The sequence below is a fragment of the Loxodonta africana genome, chromosome 2, assembly GCF_030014295.1.
Source record: "Loxodonta africana isolate mLoxAfr1 chromosome 2, mLoxAfr1.hap2, whole genome shotgun sequence".
Lineage (NCBI taxonomy): Eukaryota > Metazoa > Chordata > Mammalia > Proboscidea > Elephantidae > Loxodonta > Loxodonta africana.
In genome coordinates, this window is record NC_087343.1 from 149,537,018 (window position 1) to 149,557,111 (window position 20,094).

The following is a 20,094-nucleotide window of genomic DNA, read 5'->3' on the forward strand; positions in this document are numbered from 1 at the left end:
GCTATTAACTGACAGGTTGGTACTTTGAGTCTACCCAGATGCTCCTTGAAAGAAAAGCCTGGTAATCTACTTTCAAAACACCAGCCGTTGATAACCCTATGGAGCACAGTCCTACTCTGACACACATGGGGTCACCATGAATAAGAATCAACTCAAACAGCCACTGGTCTGGGTTGTTTTTTTTTTTATATATACCTCTCTACTCTCTTCCACTATAATATTGTTGAATGCTATAATAAATCAACCACAGTCATTCAGTGTTTTCATCAACAGGTAGTTTCTGCTTCCTTTCATGCTTACTCAAAAATTCTGTTTTAAGTCACACTCTAGAAATTGGGTCTTTAACAAAGAAAGACAGTCTCAGGGCCTCATGGAAAGAATGGCTCCAGATTTGAACTACTGACACTCCAAGTAATAGACTCATTGGTATAGGCTTGAAAGGTGATATTGCTTAAAAAACTGCCAAGCAATACCAGGGACTGAGTCAGTATTTCCGGAATTCTTTTCAGTCCAGAGGCAGAAGACTTCATAAAGACAAACTGTTGACCCAAGATCCAGTGAAACAAAAATTAATTACATGGGAAGGAAGGAACTGATAAGGGAGATATATTTTTGGTTATTTGGTTTAGAATATTGTTGGTATTATCATTTTTTTTTATTATCATTTAATGTTCTATTTTCTGACGGGTATATGGTGAAGCCCTTTTTCTTTCTTCCTGATCTATCTCTCACCATTAATTTAGAAACCTATGCTTTTGCAAACTGAAATGAAACATTTTTAAATGGTAATCTTGTTCTCACTGACACCTCAGAAATCCTCAACAACACTTCTTTTCTGTGTCTCTACTTTTAATGACGTTGTAGTTATTTACATAAGAATGTGTTCTAAGTTTTTATATAACTGCATAAATAAATGGTACAACCAAGGCCATAGGTAGAGTAGCCTATCTGAGAATGAACCTCATTTAATCAGATATGACAAGGATTATAATTTACTTAAAAAAATCCCAAAGCCTTCCCAGGAACCTGGTCTGTTGCCTTATTAATGGCAACCCAGAAAATCTTAGCAGATTTGGAGGCCTGTGAGGGGGGATGCCTTCACCCCTGTTTATAGATATTACAAGCAACACTGGAAGAGATGACTTTCTTGGTTTGGCTTCCTAGCCTCAGAATTATTATTGTTGTTAGTTGCCACTGAGTCAGTTCTGACTCGTAGTAATCCAATGTGTTACAGAGTACAACTGCTCCATAGGGTTTTCTTTCTTGGCTGTAATCTTAATGGAAGCAGATTGCCAGGTCTTTTCTTCTGCAGTACTGTTGAGTCAGCTAGAACTGCCAACCTTTAGGTTAGCAGTTGAGCACAAACCACTTGCACCACTCAGTCTCAGAATAAAAGAGCAAATAAAAGCAATAAAAAAAATCTGGAATACTCAAGGCTATTGAAACTTTCTAAGACGATTCTTAAGAACTCTCTAGACACAAGTTAATTCTCTGGACTTCTTAGTTGCTTAACGCCACATGGCTTTGGATTTTTTGACTACACTACAAGGAGGCTTATGCATATTAACATTTTCTGCTGCAGTTACTTCAACAAATCAGGCCAAAATGCACCCAGACCAGCTTTTTCTATGATCAAAAATCATCTTCAGAGATTATTTCTGATCACAGTGGACTATGGTTTACAAAGTCCTTCCACATCCTGAAGTTCAACCTCCCAAAAAGCCTTTGAACACAACATTCCTGAAGTTGCCATGAATAAATCTAGACTTAAACATCTTCATCTATTTGCCATGGTAAGACGAGGCAGCTTAGGAAAGGATAAACATTCTCATTCTGGTCATCATCCTTCATTAGAAATAGCTGCTAACTTTAGAAGACATGAAAAAAAAAATAATAATAATTTTTTTTTTTTTTGAAGACATGAGCAGGCACATGAACGTGCTCACACACACACACACACACACACACAAATAAAAAAACTAAACCAGTTGCTGTTGAGTCACTGATGACTCAAGGCAATCACACCTGTGCCAGGGTGAAACTGTGTTCCATAAAGTTTTCAATGTCTGATTTCTGGAGGTAGATAGCCAGATCTTTCTACCAAGATGTCTCCAGGTGGATTCAAACCACCAATCTTTCAGTTAGTAGCCAAGCATTGAACTATTTGCATCACTCAGAGACTCCTGAACAAACACACAACACACACACACAATTTTGCATGGACTACCCAGCTACAACTGAGAAAGCCCCAGTTCCACAAAAATGAAATTCAAACTTCTATCCTGGGTCTCATTAAGGAAAGCTCAAAAGGGCTGACAGCAGTGGGACAACATTAGTTTCTCCATCATGAAAACATCCAGATAAGCCCAACCTTTCTTGCCCCTCTTGGCCTTGGCAGAGAAACTACTGCCCTTGGGGAGGTATTCTCCTTTCATCTGTCCCCTGGCTTTGTGCTAAATTCCAAGCAGAATATACTGATAAAGAAATGCTTTTGGGGGAGAATAGTCTTCGCTGTTGTGACATCTCTGCGGTCTCTGTTTTGAAATTTGGCCTTGAGAAGTTCAAAAGATTTGAGAGATTAAAGTTTACGGAAAACCAAGATGTACCCCAGGGCAAGCTCTGGTCTTAGATGCTGAAAACCTGCCTCTCCCACCCTATAGCCAATTTGACCTGTAAAAGAACTTAGTGCATATCTTCGTTGAACAGAATTATTTCAAAGACTCTCAGCTCTTCTTTTTCCTTTTAATGGTTGTTGAAGGCAATTCAGTTTAGAGTCAGTCCCTAGACAAGCTGCAGTACTTGCCAAGTAAGCCCACCTCTCCAGAATGGCTCTGGGAAATGCCAGCCCTCTCTGACCACCCACACCTCCTTCAGGGAGTCTCCTGAGAGGCCCACTCACCATTCTTTTCCACCTTGTGTTTTGGTGGTTCAGGTTCTGGGAGACACGGACAGGGCCCATCACAGAGGGTGGTGAGGCTTTTGCCGGTAGAACAAGCGTGGAACTCCAACTTGCACTGCAAAAGAGAGACAGAGAAGGCTCTAAGAATCCAGCCACAAAAGACACCTACTCAGCTTCCCTAGGAAACAACCAGCGTCCCTTAAGCCACAGTTAGGCTTACAGGGGACAAAGTCAGAGAACAAAGAAGTTGATCTCAGTTAAAGGTCTCGTTTACACAATACTGGGTAAGAAATGGCCTTTTGTATTTTCCCCAATGCATAGGATAACTCCTAAAACACTGTAGAAGTACTGTAAGGCTTATTTTAATACATGATAAACTCAACCAAAACAATATATAAGATTATTAGTATGGAGCTTAACATCCCTGGAGTCCTCTGGGCCCACAAAGTCCTCCCACTTCACAGCAAAAGGTTTCTTCCCTGCATTTCCTCCCGTGTAGAGGGTGCTCTGCTATGTAGCACTCCTCATCCCACTCAGGCTGCTTCTGCCCTCTTCCTGGGGAGGAAGAACAACAATCTAGTCACTAAGTTTGGATGGCACACATAAGGCTGAGCCCCTTGCCCCTGGAAGACAAGCAAAGAGTGAATGCAGTTTTTCCATCATCTAAACCCTAAATTTCACACGGGTCTCTTCCCTGCTGAAGGATGCCTGAGGTAGTCTAACTAGTTGGTGACTGGAGAAGTCCCCTGAATTCTGAGATTCAGTATTAGAAGCCCATAAGCCACATTCTCTTATCAATCCTTCATCAGTAACAAAGGTGGTAGTTGAGCCGCTGTCTGCCAGCTCCCTACTTGTAAGTCTCAACTGATTCAGAATATAAGCGCAGAAGGGGGATATTATTTATAAGTGTAGAAGACCACAACGATTATCAGCATTTTTTTCTTATTCTTACATTATGGAAGCAGAACCTGAGATCCAGAAAGGTCAAATGACCTGACAAAGATCATAATGCTCATAAGGGGTGGAGCCAGGGCTAAGTACCCAAAGGTCGCACAACATGGCCTCTGTCATGTTGACGGAGCTTCAGAATATAGACATCCTGATGGGAGGCTAATTATGCAGCTTTGCTACTCTATCCCAGTTATCTGAGAGTTTACTTCTTTTTTGCCTGTAAAATTCTCAAGATCAAGCCCTGTGTGTAACCAGTCCTCTGCAAAGGCCCATGGAACAAGGACCACGCTTTGTATCTGGCAGAGGTTCAAAGGAAGAGGAGACAGGCAAGGTTTACTGAGCCCCCACTGTGCACGGAGCTCTTATCAGGTACCATGGGGAATCATTTAAACAAAAGAAAAGAGGAGATACAGTCCTTGCCCTTGGAAAACACAAATGTATATCTTTGAAAAAGGCTACTAGCATTCGCAAAGCAACATACATGAGTGCAGATGTGAGCGGTTCATTGTGAGAGGATGAACTATTCAGTCCCCATACCAATTACAAACTGAGGGAAAGTGCTTTAAACCTGGGTCTAAGTGTACTGGAGTTACTCTTGTGTAACTCCAATGTCACCATACAGTTTCTGGCTACCCTTGCAGAGAGAGAGTGAGAGCAAGCACAGAAACCCACAGAGTATCAGCTTCCTCTGACGCAAAACTCCATTTGGTACATATTTGTTAGGTGTCTAGTATGTGCCCAATGTGGTTGTAGGAGTTATGGGGACTTTCTGAAAAGAAGCCATGGCCCAGCCTCAAACATCAACTGACTTATCGATGAAGCTAGAAAGAGAGTGTCCTTCTAAAGCCATGTGGACATGACTATGAGTGAGGAGGTGTGTGTGTGTGGCACCAGGGAGATTTGGAGCACATAAGAAACTTACATGTATGGAAGTGCCTGCAAACAGCCCAAATGGATGGAAGATAAACCAAGAGGAGTGTTGAAAATACAGAAGCTTCTTCTCAAATAGCACTGCGTATATACACGTGTCCAGCTCCTGCCCCCGCCTCCTCTGGGTTAGCTGCTGGTACAATCCTCAGTTTTCAGACTACTACTGTCTGTTGCCGTTGAGTCGATTCTGACTCATAGCAACCCTGTAGGACAGAGTAGAACTGCCCCATACGGTTTCCAAGGAGTGCCTGGTGGATTCGAACTGCTGACCCTTTTGGTTAGCAGCCATAGCCCTTAACCACTACACCACCAGGGTTTCCATTTTCAGACTAGTGTGTTCCTCAAATGTTTTAGCAACAGAATCTCTAAAGCTAATTGAGGGGGAAATATATTCTCTATATGTAAACTTATAAAAACAAAAGTATAACATTTATGTACTATAAAGCATGATAATACTGTTGTTATAACTGCCTGTTCATATCTGTAATAAATTTTAATACTTTTACCAACTATTCTCTGTCCCCCGACCCCGGAAGAAGAGCCTGTGCTTCGATCATCTCCATGTCGTACAGCACAGAGCCTCCATGTGGGAGAATGTCCTTCCTCTCCCCAGTGACATCAGCCTTGGTCAAGTGACTTGCTTTGGCTGGAAGTTTGTAATTTTTCAGAACTAGATCACCAGCCTTTCTTTCAAGGCTCCTCTGAGTGAACTAGAACCTTCAACTTTTTGGCCAGCAGCTGAGCATGTCAACCATTCACATCACCCAGGGAGGGACGCAGTGCATATATAAAAAGAAGAAAAAGAAAAAAGCCCATTTGCCATCCACTGGATTCCAACTCATGGCGACATTAGGTGTTTAATAAATTGCTGTTGAGTGATAAAGGAGGGAGGAAGAGGAAGCTGTTTACTCAGCTGCTCTAAACCTCTGTTCCAGCTACCAGGAGCTTGCCGATCTGCCTACACAAGGAATCCAGGTGCAGGAGCTCAGTACTCGAGATGTTCATCCTGAACCATCCTTGCCCACATCTGCTCCTGAGTCCTCTCCTTGAGCTCCACATTCAGCACTCTGCTTTTCAGCCTTCCTGCTCAACCTAGCCTTCTGCTGGAGTTGGAGCATAGTCTATCTGCTTCCCAGGTACCCAGAACACTTGCCCATCTGGGTGACCTCTCCTTGTCTAGGAGCCCCTGTGGGCTGTAATTCCAGTAACTCAGCTTCCTTGGCTGGCTCACAGTATCCTCTCTCCTGTAGAGCCCCTACGGGCAATCTGTGGAGGCAGCCAGGCAGCTTCCCTGACTCCAGGTGGACACCACCAGAAAAAACAATATTTTTCTGCACCAGTGAAAATCCAGGTATTAAGGGCAGAGATCTGCTTTTTACCTATGAGGACAATATGTGACATTTAAATGAAGCTCAAAAGGCTATAAATTCAATTTTATATAAAATTCACAACATACTATTTAGAGATACGTACATATGTGGTAAAAGCTACTTTAAAAAGGGAGAAAAAGAGTAACAAATACCATCATCATGGGGGTTACCTCCAGGGGGAGGCAGAAGGACGGGATCAGACAGGAGCCTGGAACACACAGGAAGCATCGTGAAAATCAGTAATATTTTTTTAATTGGTTATGTTTTATTTCATAAGGTGGATGTGAGGTTCTGAGGTTTTTGTTTCACTACTAGGCTTGACAAGTTACATAAACAATACATATATTTTTATATAACAAACATCGTAATGTTTTATTTTATATATCAAACACTTTGATAAAATATACAAATACATATTATACATTGTATGATGTTATATAATATACAATATAGTATATATTTATAGTAGAATATGACTATATTTTATGTAATATAAAATGTAAAACACATTTTATAAGGTTCTCTTAAAGTGACAACCACATTTTCTGAGAAATTTCTTTTGGGGGAGTAAGCAAGAGCATGAGTGCAGGCACCCTCTGGGAAAGGTGGAGTGCGCACAGCTTCTAACGTGAAACCCTAAATTGTAACCGGGCTGAGGTATCCTGATGGCCTACAACTCAGGTACCACACAAATGCTCCCTTCCTACAGTGTTCCTCTAATTTCCAACCTTAGACTTTTGAGGTGCCACTCACTTACCACCATCCTTTCTCTCCCAGTTTCTTACTAATTAACACCAAGTAGGAGTCTTCAAAAGGAGCACTGACAGCACAAACAGTTCAGCACTCAGTTGCTAACCAAAAGAGTGGCAGTTCAAACCCACCCAGTGGTTCTGCAGAAGAAAGACCTGGTGATCTGCTTCTATAAAGATTACAGCCAAGGAAACCCTATGGGGAAATTCTACTCTGTCATATGGGTTCACCATGAATCAGAATCAATTCGATGGCACTGAACAACAACAAAATAATGGAAGCCTCCAACTCCGTCTTCCAATCTGCAGGCAACAGATTTCCAGAAAAGCCTTGATCCACCTCCCTGCTAATCACAGGCGGACAGAAGGCAGGGACCTGCCTAGACCTTTCAAAGTATGCCCTGGTCCAATTACACAAACATTCTGGAAACACAGGGCCTGTATGCTACACCTTGAGTATAGGCCTACCAAGAGAAAAACGGACTGCCATGCTACCTTTTCAGTGCAGTGACTCTGCTCCTCTTTATGGATATGTCTTTGGTTCAAGAGATGCCAGGTTCCCCCCAATCAAACCACATACAGTCTTCCTTAGGAAAGAGGCAAAAGAAAGCAGAGAGACTGAAAGTGCCCCCTCCATGGAAAAGAAAGTGAAAGGATACTCCCTAGGGAGACACTGTTGTTGTTAGGTGCCGTCCAGTCAGTTCTGACTCATAGTAACCCTATGTACAACAGAACAAAACACTGCCTGGTCCCGCATCATCCTCACGATCATCGTTATACTTGAGCCCATTGTTGCAGCCACTGCGTCAATCCATCTCATTAAGGGTCTTTCTTTTTTTCGCCGACCCTCTACTTTACCAAGCATGATGCCCTTCTCCAGGGACTGACCCCTCCTGATAACATGTGCAAAGCATATGAGACGTAGTCTCGCCACCCTTGCTTCTAAGGAGAGTTCTGGTTGTACTTCTTTTAAGCAGATTTGTTCATTCTTTTGGCAGTCTATGGTATATTTAATATTCTTCAGCAACACACAATTCAAAGGCGTCAATTCTTCTTTGGTCTCCCTTATTCATCATCCAGCTTTTGCACACGTACGAGGTGACTGAAGACACGATGGCTTGACTCAGGCCCACCTCAGTCTTCAAGGTGACATCTTTGCTTTTCCACACTTTAAAGAGGTCTTTTGCAGCAGATTTGTCCAATGCAATGTGTCATTTTATTTCTTGACTGCTGCTTCCATGGGTGCTGATTGTGGATCCAAGTAAAATAAAATCCTTGACAACTTCAATCTTTTCTCCATTTATCGTGGTGTTGCTTATTGGTCCAGTTGTGAGGATTTTTGTTTTCTTTGTGTTGGGATGTCTTTGATCTTCATCCGTTAAGTGCTTCAAGTCTTCTTCACTTTCAGCAAGCAAGGTTGTGTCATCTGCATAATGCAGGTTGTTTAGTCTTCCTTCAATCCCAATGCCCTGTTCTTCTTCCTATAGTCCAGCTTCTTGGATTATTTGCTCAGTGCACAGACTGAATAAGCATGGTGAAAGGATACAACCCTGATGCACACCATTTCTAACATTAAACCACTCCGTATCCCCTTGTTCTGTTCGAACAACTGCCTCTTGTTCTATGTATAAGTTTCTCATGAGCACAAGTAAGTGTTCTGGCATTCCTATTCTTTGCAACGTTATCCATAATTTGTTATTATCCACACAGTAGAATGCCTTTGCGTAGTCAATAAAACACAGGTAAGCATCTTTTTGGTATTCTCTGGTTTTAGCCAGGATCCATCTGACATCAGCGACAATATTCCTTGTTTCACATCCTCTTCTGAATCTGATTTGAATTCTTGGAAGTTCCTTGTCAATATACTGCTGCAGCTGCTTTGGAACTATCTTCAGCAAACTCTAACTCTCGTGTGATATTAATGATAATGTTCGATAATTTTCACATTTGGTTCGATCACCTTTCTTGGGAATAGGCATAAATATGGATCTCTTCCAGTTGCTTGGCCAGGTAGCTGTCTTCCAAATTTCTTGCCACAGACAAATGAGCACTTCCAGCACTGCCTCTGTTTGTTGAAACATCTCAATTGGTATTCCATCAATTCCTGGAGCCTTGTTTTTCACCAATGCCTTCACAGCAGCTTGGACTTCTTCCTTTAGTACCCTGGCTCCTGATCGTATGCTACCTCATGAAACGGTTGAACTTCGACCAATTCTTTTTGGTACAGCAACTCTGTGTATTCCCTCCATTTTCTTTTGATGCTTCCTGCTTTGTTGAATATTTTCCCCATAGAACCCTTCAATATTGCAATTCAAAGCTTGAATTTTTTCTTCAGTTCTTTCAGCTTGAGAAATGCCTAGCATGTTCTTCCCTTTTGGTTTTCTATCTCCAGGTCTTTGAATATGTCATTGTAATACTTTGTCTTTTCGAGCCACCCTTTGAAAACTTCTGTTCAGCTCTTTCATTTCAGCATTTCTTCCATTCACTTAACTACTCTACATTCAAGAGCAAGTTTCAGAGTCTCTTCTGACATTTGTTTCAGTCTTTTCTTTCTTTCCTGTCTCTTTAATGACCTCTTGCTTTCTTCATGTATGATGTCCTTGATGTCATTCCACAACTCGTCTAGTCTTTGGTCATTAATGTTGAATATGTCAAATCCATTCTTGAGATGGTCTCTAAATTCAGGTGGGATATACTCAAGGTCGTACTTTGGCTCGTCAACTTGTTCTAATTTTCTTCAGTTTCTACTTGAACTTGCATATGAGTAATTGATGGTCTCTTCCACAGTTGGCTGCTGGCCTTGTTCTGACTGATGATATTGAGCTTTTCCATAGTCTCTTTCCACAGATGTAGTCGATTTGATTCCTGTGTATTTCATCTGGCGAGGTCCATGTGTATAAAAAAAAAAGTATAGTCACCGTTTATGTTGGTGAAAAAGGTGTTTGCAATGAAGAAGTCAGTCTTGCAAAATTCTATCATGCAATCTCCGGCATTGTTTCTATCACCAAGGCCATATTTTTGTCTCTAACTTTTGCATTCCAATCACCGGTAATTATCAATGCATCCTGATTCCATGTTCAATCAATTTCAGACTGCAGAAGTTGGTAAAAATCTTCACTTTCTTCATCTTCGGCCTTAGTGGTTGGTGCATAAATTTGAATAGTCATACTAACTGGTCTTCCTTCTAGGCGTTTGGATATTATCGTATCACTGACAGCACGGTACTTCAGGATAGATCTTGAAATGTTCTTTTGGATGACGAATGCATCACCATTCCTCTGTAAGTTGTCATTCCCAGCATAGTAGGCCATATGATTGTCTGATTCAAAATGGCTAATACCAGTCTATTTCAGCTCACTAATGCCTAGGATGTCAATGTTTATGCATTCCATTTCATTTTTGGATGATTCCAATTTTCCTAGATTCATACTTCGTACATTCCACAATCCGATTCTTAATGAATGTCTGCTGCTGTTTCTTCTCATTTTGAGTCGTGCCACATCAGCAAATGAAGGTCCCAAAAGCTTGACTCCATCCACGTCATTAAGGTCAACTCTACTCTGAGGAGGCAGCTCTTCTCCAGTCTGAGGAGCTCATCCTCCAGCACTGTATCAGACAGTGTTCTGATGCTATTCATAAGGTTTTCACTGGCTAATTCTTCTCAGACGTAGATCACTGGGTCCTTCTTCCTTGTCTGTCTGAGTCTGGAAGCTCGGCTGAAACCTGTCCGCCATGTGTGACCCTGCTGGTATATGAATACCTGTGACATAGCTTCCAGAATAACAGTAACACCCAAGCCCCCACAGTACAACAAACTGACAGACATATAGGGAGACGTGGGGGAGAGGAGAAATAAGTGTTCCCCAACACAGGGGGCATCACAGGCTCCCTCATAACTTCAGGACCAAATGACAAAGGCTCAGATGGTATGATCAAGGCAGTGGCTGAAAACTGGCAAAATTATTGATGGCTATGTACTTGCAACAAGGGCTTGCTCAGATATTGCTTGTGCCCTTCCTCCGCATTTACCCTGCAGGTAGTGAAAATCTAGGCAGGGAGTGAGAGGCTAGGCAGGAAGTGAGGGTCTAGGCAGGGAGTGAGGGTCTAGGCAGGGAGTGAAGGTCTAGGTGCACTGGCCAGGACTGTGCTTTGTTGAGCTGCCTCAGAACCCTCTAGGCAGAGCTCCAAGTTAAAGGAGGTTGGGTTGCGAGCCTTCCTCTTAGAGTCAAAAGCCTAGAAGTTGAAAAACAAAGCACAGATTAAAAAAAACGACATTCTCAGGAGCTGACAAGGAGATACCACAGCTCATCACTTTAGAAAAAAAAATTTTTTTGGAGAATAGAAGAAGAAGCAACGGAGGTACAGACAAAAAACTTTTGGATTTGGAGTAAGAGAGCCACTCATTGCTTAAAGCTCACAAACGGCTAAAGCTAAAGGCACCACCTGGGCTCCTCCATCAGAGGGGACAGTATCTCTTCTGAGATAAATGTGGAATTACTATCAGATGGTCACTGTTTCCAATTGGGGAGGGCCCCTCTTCTTGCAGTCCTGGCCAATACTTAAAGAAGGCCTAAAGGGAGAGGAATCACTACTGATCTGGTCCCCACTGGCTCCCCAGGAAGGGAAAGCTTTACACCTTTCATCCAGATTTTCAGAAGAAATCATTTCTAAGGGATGCAAGCCTTGTCTTAGTCTTATAAAGTACAAATCTTTGTTCAGCTCTCCTGAAAGAAAACATAAAACATGGAACAGAAAATCCAGGATAAGGGGCAGTTGGACATAAAGAACTTCACTAAGATGTATCACTTGTGACTCATTCCCAGGAAACAGGAAATATGAAAAATTAGTTTTTATATTGATTGTATGATAAAGCAGTTAAATAAATAATTAGCTCCAATTATTTAAAGGAGGAGAGTTGAGAAGCTGAGTAATAATTTAAGGATGTTTAAACGTCGTACTAGAACCAATACTCATACAAATACAAATCCCTATAGCTTCGAAACCCTTGATCTGCTACAACAGAAATGTCTTCCCCTATCATGGCAGAAACAGAGAAATCTGGATGACTCCAAAGCTAAACACTGCACGAATGGGCAGAAATATTCAAAATGTTCACCTACTTAAAAATAAATGTGCTAGCAGATTTCCCAGGCAATTTTCCCTTCTGTTTTGCATAACACACCAATATATCCGAATGAGTGAATGTTTTCCTCCAAATGGCCAGTAAATCTTTCTCTCCTATGATTTGTAAAGCAAAACTAATAACCTCTCTCTAGTTCATCGCTCACGCAAGTCTCAACTGAGTGCATTTCTCCACCACACCACAGTCTTCACTTTGCCTTGCATGCTTTGGGTATTATTTTTAACGTTTTATTTAAATTGCTTTCTCTACTGTATTTCATCAATCTATCATCTATTTATAAACTAGACTGTTGACAGTTCACAGTTGACAATTTTGTTCACAGTTGATAAATTCTGATTTCTTTTTATTCCCCCCAAATCATGTCAAAGTGGCGGGGGGGGAATAATCCCACTGCCTTGCTGGCTTTAATAACCAGGCGCAAAGTGAGTGGCTGCTGGCTGCATGAGCCAAATGCTGCCTACCCTGTCTCTGGCTGGTGGAAGAACAGCCTTCTGTCTCTGCACAGGACCAGGGTGGTTTGGTAGAAGGAGCCATGCAGAGAAACAAGGCCTTTGGTCTCCTTCAGAGCCTTACCAAACATACATTCATATATGCGTTCCTTCTTGCATTCTACAAATATTTACTGAGCACCTACTATGCACCAAGCCTTGTTCTAGGCTCTGAACCAATGGTACAAAGGCCCTCTTCTCATGAAGTTTATATGGCAGGTGATGATTATAGGGCTTTGAAGAAAAACAAAGGAAAATAAGAGACAGAGAATAAGGTGGAGGAGATCAGGTATTATATGTGGTGACCAGAAAAACTTCTGGTAAGATGACATCAGAGCAGAGGATGGGATAAAGTGACTCAGGCAGGTATCTGGGCAAAGAGGGTTTTAGGCAAAGGAAGTAGCAAATGCAAAGGCCCTGAGGTAGAAGATGCAAACTTCACCTGGGCAGGTAATAGAGTGGAAGGAAGCATCTCAATTGAATTATGGGTTAGTTTTACTCTCAGGAAGACCTAAATCAAGGCTAATGACGTGACTCAGGTCTTAATCTTTAATTTTCTCACACACACACAAATACGCACACACACACTTTTCTGAGTTAAGTGTTCTGAAGAAACTGCCACTTTTTAAAACCAAGTTGCTAAAAATGTGATAAGGCAAAATAGCTTCTTTATAGAAGAATGCCAGCTAAATAAATTCAGAAGGAATGCTAGAATTAGAAAATCACCATTTTGTAACTTCCAGTGTAATTATGGAGTCAGGAAACAATCATTTAATCTTTACTAAAAATGCTGGATTACTGAGAAACAGGATATTCACAGTCTTAAAGTGTCACCCCACAGAATATCTAGTAATTATAAAGAAGAAAATGTACTGTACTTAATAAATGGACCAAAGGACGAAACTTAGTACTACCCGAAGTGGGAAATCCTCACATCATGTGCCTCCTGAACCCACTCAGTGGCTCTGTGGGAGAAAGACCTGACGATCTGCTGCTGTAAAGATTATAGCCTTAGAAAAAAATCCTATGAGGCAGTCTACTCTGTCACATGGGGTCGCTAAGAGTCCAAACAGATGCAACAGCACACAACAACAACAACGGTATGATTCAAGAAGTCCCTGGGGAGCACAACAGAGAACCCCTGAGGGAGCAGGGGAACAGTGGGATGCAGACCCCAAATTCCCATAAAAAGACCAGACTTAATGGTCTGACTGAGACTAGGGGAATCCCGGCGGTCATGGTCCCCAAACCTTCTGTTGGCCCAGGACAGGAACCATTCCCAAAGACAACTCATCAGACATGGAAGGGACTAGACAATGGGTTGGAGAGAGATGCTGATGAAGAGTGAGCTACTTGTATCAGGTGGACACTTGAGACTGTGTTGGCGTCTTCTGTCTGGAGGGAAGATAGGAGGGTAGAGAGGGTTAGAAACTGGCAAAACCGTCACGAAAGGAGAGACTGGAAGGAGGGAGCAGGCTGATCATCAGGGGGAGAGTAAGTGGGAGTACGGAGTAAGGTGTATATATAAGCTTATATGTGACAGACTGACTTGATTTGTAAACGTTCACTTAAAGCTCAATAAAAATTATTAAAAAAAAAAAAAAAGTCCCTAGGTGGTAAAAATGGTTAAGCGTTTGGCTACTAATCAAAAGGCTGGAGATTCAAGTCCACCCGAAGGTGCCTCAGAAGAAGCCCTGGCAAACTATTTACAAAAGACCATAGCCATTGAAAACCCTATGGAGCACGGTTCTACTCTGCAACAAGGGATCATCAGAAGTCAGAAATGGCTTGACAGCAACTGGTTTGGTTTTTGGTTTGGATGTGATATAAAAAGAATTATACAACAACAACAAAAAAAAGAATTATACAACAGTACCTATAAAATACCAGTGCCAGAAATGCTTAACCTAAATCTATTCATTAGAAAACAGGCAAATGAAAATTGAGGACTTGTTAAAAGATAACTGCATAAACTCTTCAAAAAAGTTTGAGAAAAATCAGTAATGGGGTAGGTAGGTGGGTCACTGTTCTAGATTATAAGAAATTTAAAGAGATATAACAAATGCAGTGGGTGAAATTTGATTGGCTCTTAAATAATTATACACAGCTATAAAAGACATTTGAGGAAAAATTGGAAAGATTTTTAATGTGGACTGTATATTAGGTGACTTGTAGAATTATTGTTTTTGTTGTTGTTGTTAGCTGCTGTTGAGTTGGCCCTGACTCCTGGCAGCCCCATACACACAGAACAAAATGTTGCCTAGTCCTACACCATCTCTACAATCAGTTGCAGATTGGACCACTGTGATTCGTAGGGTTTTCACTGGCATTTTCAAAAGCAGATCACCCGTCATTTCTTCCCAGCCTGTCTTAGTCTGGAAGCTCCACTGAAATTTGTTCAGTATCATAGCAACTCCCAAACCTCCACTGATAGACGGGTGCTGGCTGCCCATGAGGTGCACTGACCAGGAATCAAACCCAGGTCTTCCACATGGAAGGCGAGAACTCTACTATTGCCCCACATTGTTTTTGTAAGAGTGATTATACATATGGTTGCATAGGAACATGCCCTTTTCCTTAAGGGTGAGGGGGCCACAATGCCTGTAATTTACTTCTAACTAGCTCAGAGAAAATGCCAGAGGAAAGGAATATGAGTCCATGTAAGGGAGCCTAAGAAAAAGGCTACATTACCCAAAGGCAGGAGTTGACATCACAAGTTACAACTATGAGCAAACTCCAATAGCCTTCCATCTGTGGGACCCTTCATGCAATCCAGTAGTGGCCTGAGCCTTGGAAAGGAGAGCCAACCCCATGGGGTGTTGAGCCCTACCCCACTCTCCACTTCATCCCAGCTATTCCCAGGTCCCTGATCCAGGTTCTCTGCTCCTGCAACATCACATACCTGGTACTGTCCCAGTTCACCTCTGCTGTTTCTCACTTCTGGGCTTTTCCTCTGCTGTCCATTCTGCTTGGGATGCTCTCAAGGCTGGATAATATTTTAAAATTTTACATTTCTGTGTGGCTTTTTCCCTCTCTGTAATTTGGGGGGACTATGCAGACCCTGCTTGTTGTCAGCCTCTCAGGGAGATGACAGATCCGAGAGTGGAGGAACTGCCTTGTACGCATCAGGAAATCAAGCACAGCCTCACTAAGCATGGCCTGAATGCAGCAGAGAACCACAGATCTAAAGGAGACCTGTGGATGGGGAAGGTTAATCCCCTCCCTGCACCCTCTTGCCTCCTTTGGGCCTTTGCTCAAATGTCACCTTCTCATTGAGGCTTTCTCTTAGTGCTCTTAAAATTACAGCCAGCACTTCTGATCCCTTACCCTGTTCTACTCCTTTTTTTTTTTTTTTAATATCAAACCTATCATCTTCTAATAACCACAAAACCAAACCTGTTGCTGTTGAGTTGATTCTGATTCATAGCAACTCAATAGGATAGAGTAGAACTGGCCCATAGGGTTTCCAAGGAGCTGCTGGCAGATTCAAACCGCTGACCTTTTGGTTAGCAGTCAAATGCTTAGCCACTACACCACCAGGGCTCCCATCTTCTAATATATCATATAAATTACTTATTGGCTCTATTTACTGTTTTCTGTCTTCTTTGCTAGAATGTAAGTTCCACAAGAAAAGGATCTTAGTTTTTTCACTGCTATATCCGAGGTGTCTAGAACAACGCCTAGCACATAATTGATGCTTCTCTTAGACTGAGTTCTCTAAGGAAATAAAACCAGTGAAGAGTGTATATATATATATACAGAAAGAGAGACCGATCTCAAGGAAATGGCTCATGTGGTCGTAGAGGCTGGCAAGTCCCAAGTCTGTGGGACAGGTGTCAGGCTGGAGGCTTTTCCTGACTCACATAGCTGCGGGGCTAATGAACCCAAGATTGGCAGGTCAGACGGCAGGTGACTGGCTCATGGGCTGCAGAGGCTGATAAATCCAAGATTGGCAGGTAAGATGGCAGGCTCCTGGCTCACAGGCTGGGGAGGCCAATGAATCCCAAGACTGAAAGGCAATATAGCAGGCCGCTGGCTCAAGTCCCAAGAACTGGAGGACAGATGATGATGAGTGGATGCAGGCTCCACAGCAACCAAGCGAACGTTACCATATATATGGTAAATGAACATATGTATACGTATACGTATATGTATATGTAGGATGCAGGCCACATTCCCAAGGAATCTCCCCTTACAACTGATTGGTTGATCACATCAGATGACATTATGGAGGACGACTATATAATTACATAACTGCCAAAGTACATCATTACATAACTGCTAAACCACAACATCACATAACTGCCAAACCACTGAGAATCATGGCCCAGTCAAGATGACACACAATCTTAACCACCACAGTGTTCAATAAAAATACGTTTACTAAAGGAACAAGTGAATGCAAGCAATGACCTTGTGGTGTGCAGAGGTTACTGGAAGACTAGCCCCTCTACTTCTAGCCTCAATGGTTTGAGTGTAAGAGCTCAGACCCTTGGCAGGACCCCAGAGAAGAGGGAAAACCCCAAAAATGATTGAGGTCAAGTTTTCTGCCAGCCCTGTAGGGCAGGGGCTTTGTAATGGTTAATTTTCTGCATCAACTTGGCTAGGCTATGGTGCCCAAGAGTTTGGTTAAACACTAATTTAAATGTTGCTATGAAGATATTTGCATGTGATTAACATTTAAATTAGTTGACTTTAAGTAAAGCACATTACCTTTCATAATGTGAGTGGGCCTCATCCAATTAGTTGAAGGCCTTAAGAGCAAAAATTGAGGGCTCCTAAAGAGTCCTGGAAACCCTTGTGGTATAGTGCTTAAGAGCTATGGCTGCTAACCAAAAGGTCAGTAGTTCAAATATACCAGGTACTCCTTGGAAAGCCTATGGGGCAGTTCTACTCTGTCCTTTAGGGTTGCTGTAAGTTGGAATCGACTCAATGGCAACGAGTTTGGATTTTTTTTTTTTTTTTGGTTTAAGGAACCCTTGTGGAGCAATGGTTAAGTCCTCGGCTGCTAACCAAAAGGTGGGCAGTTCACGCGCCAGTGGCTCTGCAGGGAAAAAAGCCCCAGTGATCTGATCCTGTAAAGGTTACAGCCTAAGAAACCCTATGAGGTCACTATGAGCCAGAATTGACTTGACGGCACAAAATGACAAGGGAGAAGGATTCTGCCACAAGACTATAACCTGAAATCCTGCTGGGCTTTCCAGCCCACCACCTGGCCTACCCATTTCAGACACAAGGCTATTGGAGCTTGGCTTTGCCAGTGTCCCCATCTCTGTCTATATACACACACGTGTGCATGCACATACATGGTTTTTTAACATATCATCTTACGGGTTCTATTTCTCTAGAAAACCCTAAGACAGGCTCCAAGTAGAAATTAAATTGATTTGCATAAGAATGAAGAGAAATGCCATTTCATAGGCATATTAACAGAGATTCAGATCTTCTTCTGCCTCTTCTCTTCCTTGCCTGGCTCTAGGCTTCCCTTCTCCAGGTAGGCTTCCCTTCTCCAGGTAGGCTTCCCTATGGCCCTTGCCTCTGGGCCTCAGTCCATGGTCTCTCATTGTACTCATCACTCTGCACCACACTTCTCTGTTTGTATATCTGCTTCTCGAAGGAAATAGGCATCTTCATCTAGGGCCTAGCACATGTTGTTGTTAGGTAACATACAGTCAATTCTGACTCATAGCGACCCCATGTGACAGAGTAGAACTGTCCCATAGGGTTTTGTTGGCCATGATCTTTACGGAAGCAGATAGCCAGGTCTTTCTCCTGCAGAGCTAATGGGTGGGTTTGAACCACCAACCTTTCAGTTAGCATCCGAGCAATTAACCTTTGTGCTACCAGGGCTCCTTAGCACATAAAAAAATACTAAGTATTTAATAAACGTCTATGTATTGATGAGATACAGCTTATATAACCCTAAGTGGGAGCAGGTTCATTTTAGATTGTTGTTGCTAGTTGTTGTCGAGTAGATTCTGACTCATAGTTACCCCGTGTGGCAGAGTAGAACCCCATGTGTGCAGAGTAGAACTGCTCCATGGAATTTTCGAGACTGTCTTTTTGGAAGCAATCACCAGGCCTGTCCTCCGAGTCACCTCTGAGTGGGTTGGAAGAACTGTTCAAAACAGCTCAAAAACAGTTTGAAACAGTTTGAAGAAACTGAAACCTACAGAAAGCAGATGACTACCTCAGGGGCACAAGGCCAACACATGGCTGCTTTGATTTTTAATTCAGATCCCTCAACTTCTCCCCAGTGGAGAGCTGTGGGTGGTGATGCATACACTTCTACACCAGCTGTGCGGTTCAGCAAAGCCCTCCAGGCATCCCAGGACCACTGAATGGTGGAAAAGGCAGAGGACCGAGAGAGAGGAATGATTCCAGAGCCAGGAAAACGGGAAAGGAAGGGAGGCCCCCTGCTGGAGGCTGCTCTGATGAAGGAAATGAAGCCAGCTGGGCACTTCTCCCTAAAAAAAAAATTTTTTTAGATGATGCCAAATGAAAGCCTTGCTTGTCATCTGCATGAGTGATAGTGATTTCATTCAAAGTTACTTTAAAAATTGTTGCAATTACCTAAGGCATCTTACAGAAGTGAGGGTGATTAGCCAAAATGCCTGGATAAGATGATGTGGACACTTTCCCTTTGTGGTCAAGAAGCTGATGGCACCCAGTCTTAGCCTCCCCCAGAGGGATACAGCCTGCAGCTATTCAGTGTAGCTGACTGGCTGTCAAGTGTTATAACTGGGCTCTCCCAAGCAATGCATTTTCAGAAGCAGGCAGTCATAGTAGCCCAGCCAGGGTGCAGAGAGACACTGAGCAGAAATAAAGGGGCCTCAAAAAAAGACTTCAGTTCATAGGATCAGGACTCTGAACTTGATTCCCACCTGCTGTTAAGCAACTCGAGAGCAAGAACTGGATGCTGTTCATGCTCATATCCGCCAGGGTCTGACATAAGCCTGGCACCTGGACAGCAGGTAGAAAGGTTTTGCTGAAATTAACCAATAATCTTCCCAGCAAGTCTAGGATGTTAGGGATTAAAACCAGTTTCCATGGATTTGACTCCGACTCTTGGAGACCTCAAGTACATCAGAATAGAACTGTGCCCCATAAGGTTTTCAAAGGCTGATTTTTTGGAAGTAGATCTCCAGGCCTTTCTTTCAAGGCACCTCTGGGTGCAGTCAAACCACCAACCTTTTGGTTAGCAGCCTAAGTGGTGTGCTGACCTTTTGCACCACCCGTTTTACAGATAAGGAGGGAAAAAAGATAAGAAAGGAAGGAGCACAAAACAGAATGAAAAACGGAGAGAAGAGAGAATGAAAGCATTTGGAGAAATATGGCAGACGGGAGGAGGGAAAAAAAGTGAGGAGAAATACACGGAAGGTAAAGGAGGAGATACTCAGTGTAGGAAAAAGTGCAAAAGCCAGGAGAGACTCCAGGAGGTACAAGAACCCAGGCTGTGGAGGTACGGGAGCAGGGACCTTGTTCACATGTCTCTCACCCAGCCTGCGTGTGTGGGCTCAGGCAGCTCTAGGAGAAAGGAAGAGAATGTTCTGAGGTCCTGGCA

At 42.7% G+C, this 20,094-nt stretch overlaps 1 protein-coding gene across 2 annotated transcripts in view; it reads right to left on the reverse strand.

Annotated features, from left to right (window-relative positions):
- SPOCK1 (SPARC (osteonectin), cwcv and kazal like domains proteoglycan 1) overlaps nt 1-20,094 on the reverse strand; it is a 260,129-nt gene that overhangs the window by 117,836 nt on the left and 122,199 nt on the right. For both annotated transcript variants that reach the window (XM_064276524.1, XM_064276528.1), the window contains exon 4: nt 2,900-3,014. In XM_064276524.1, the coding sequence (XP_064132594.1) occupies nt 2,900-3,014 (115 nt within the window). The remainder of the gene's footprint in view (nt 1-2,899; nt 3,015-20,094) is intronic.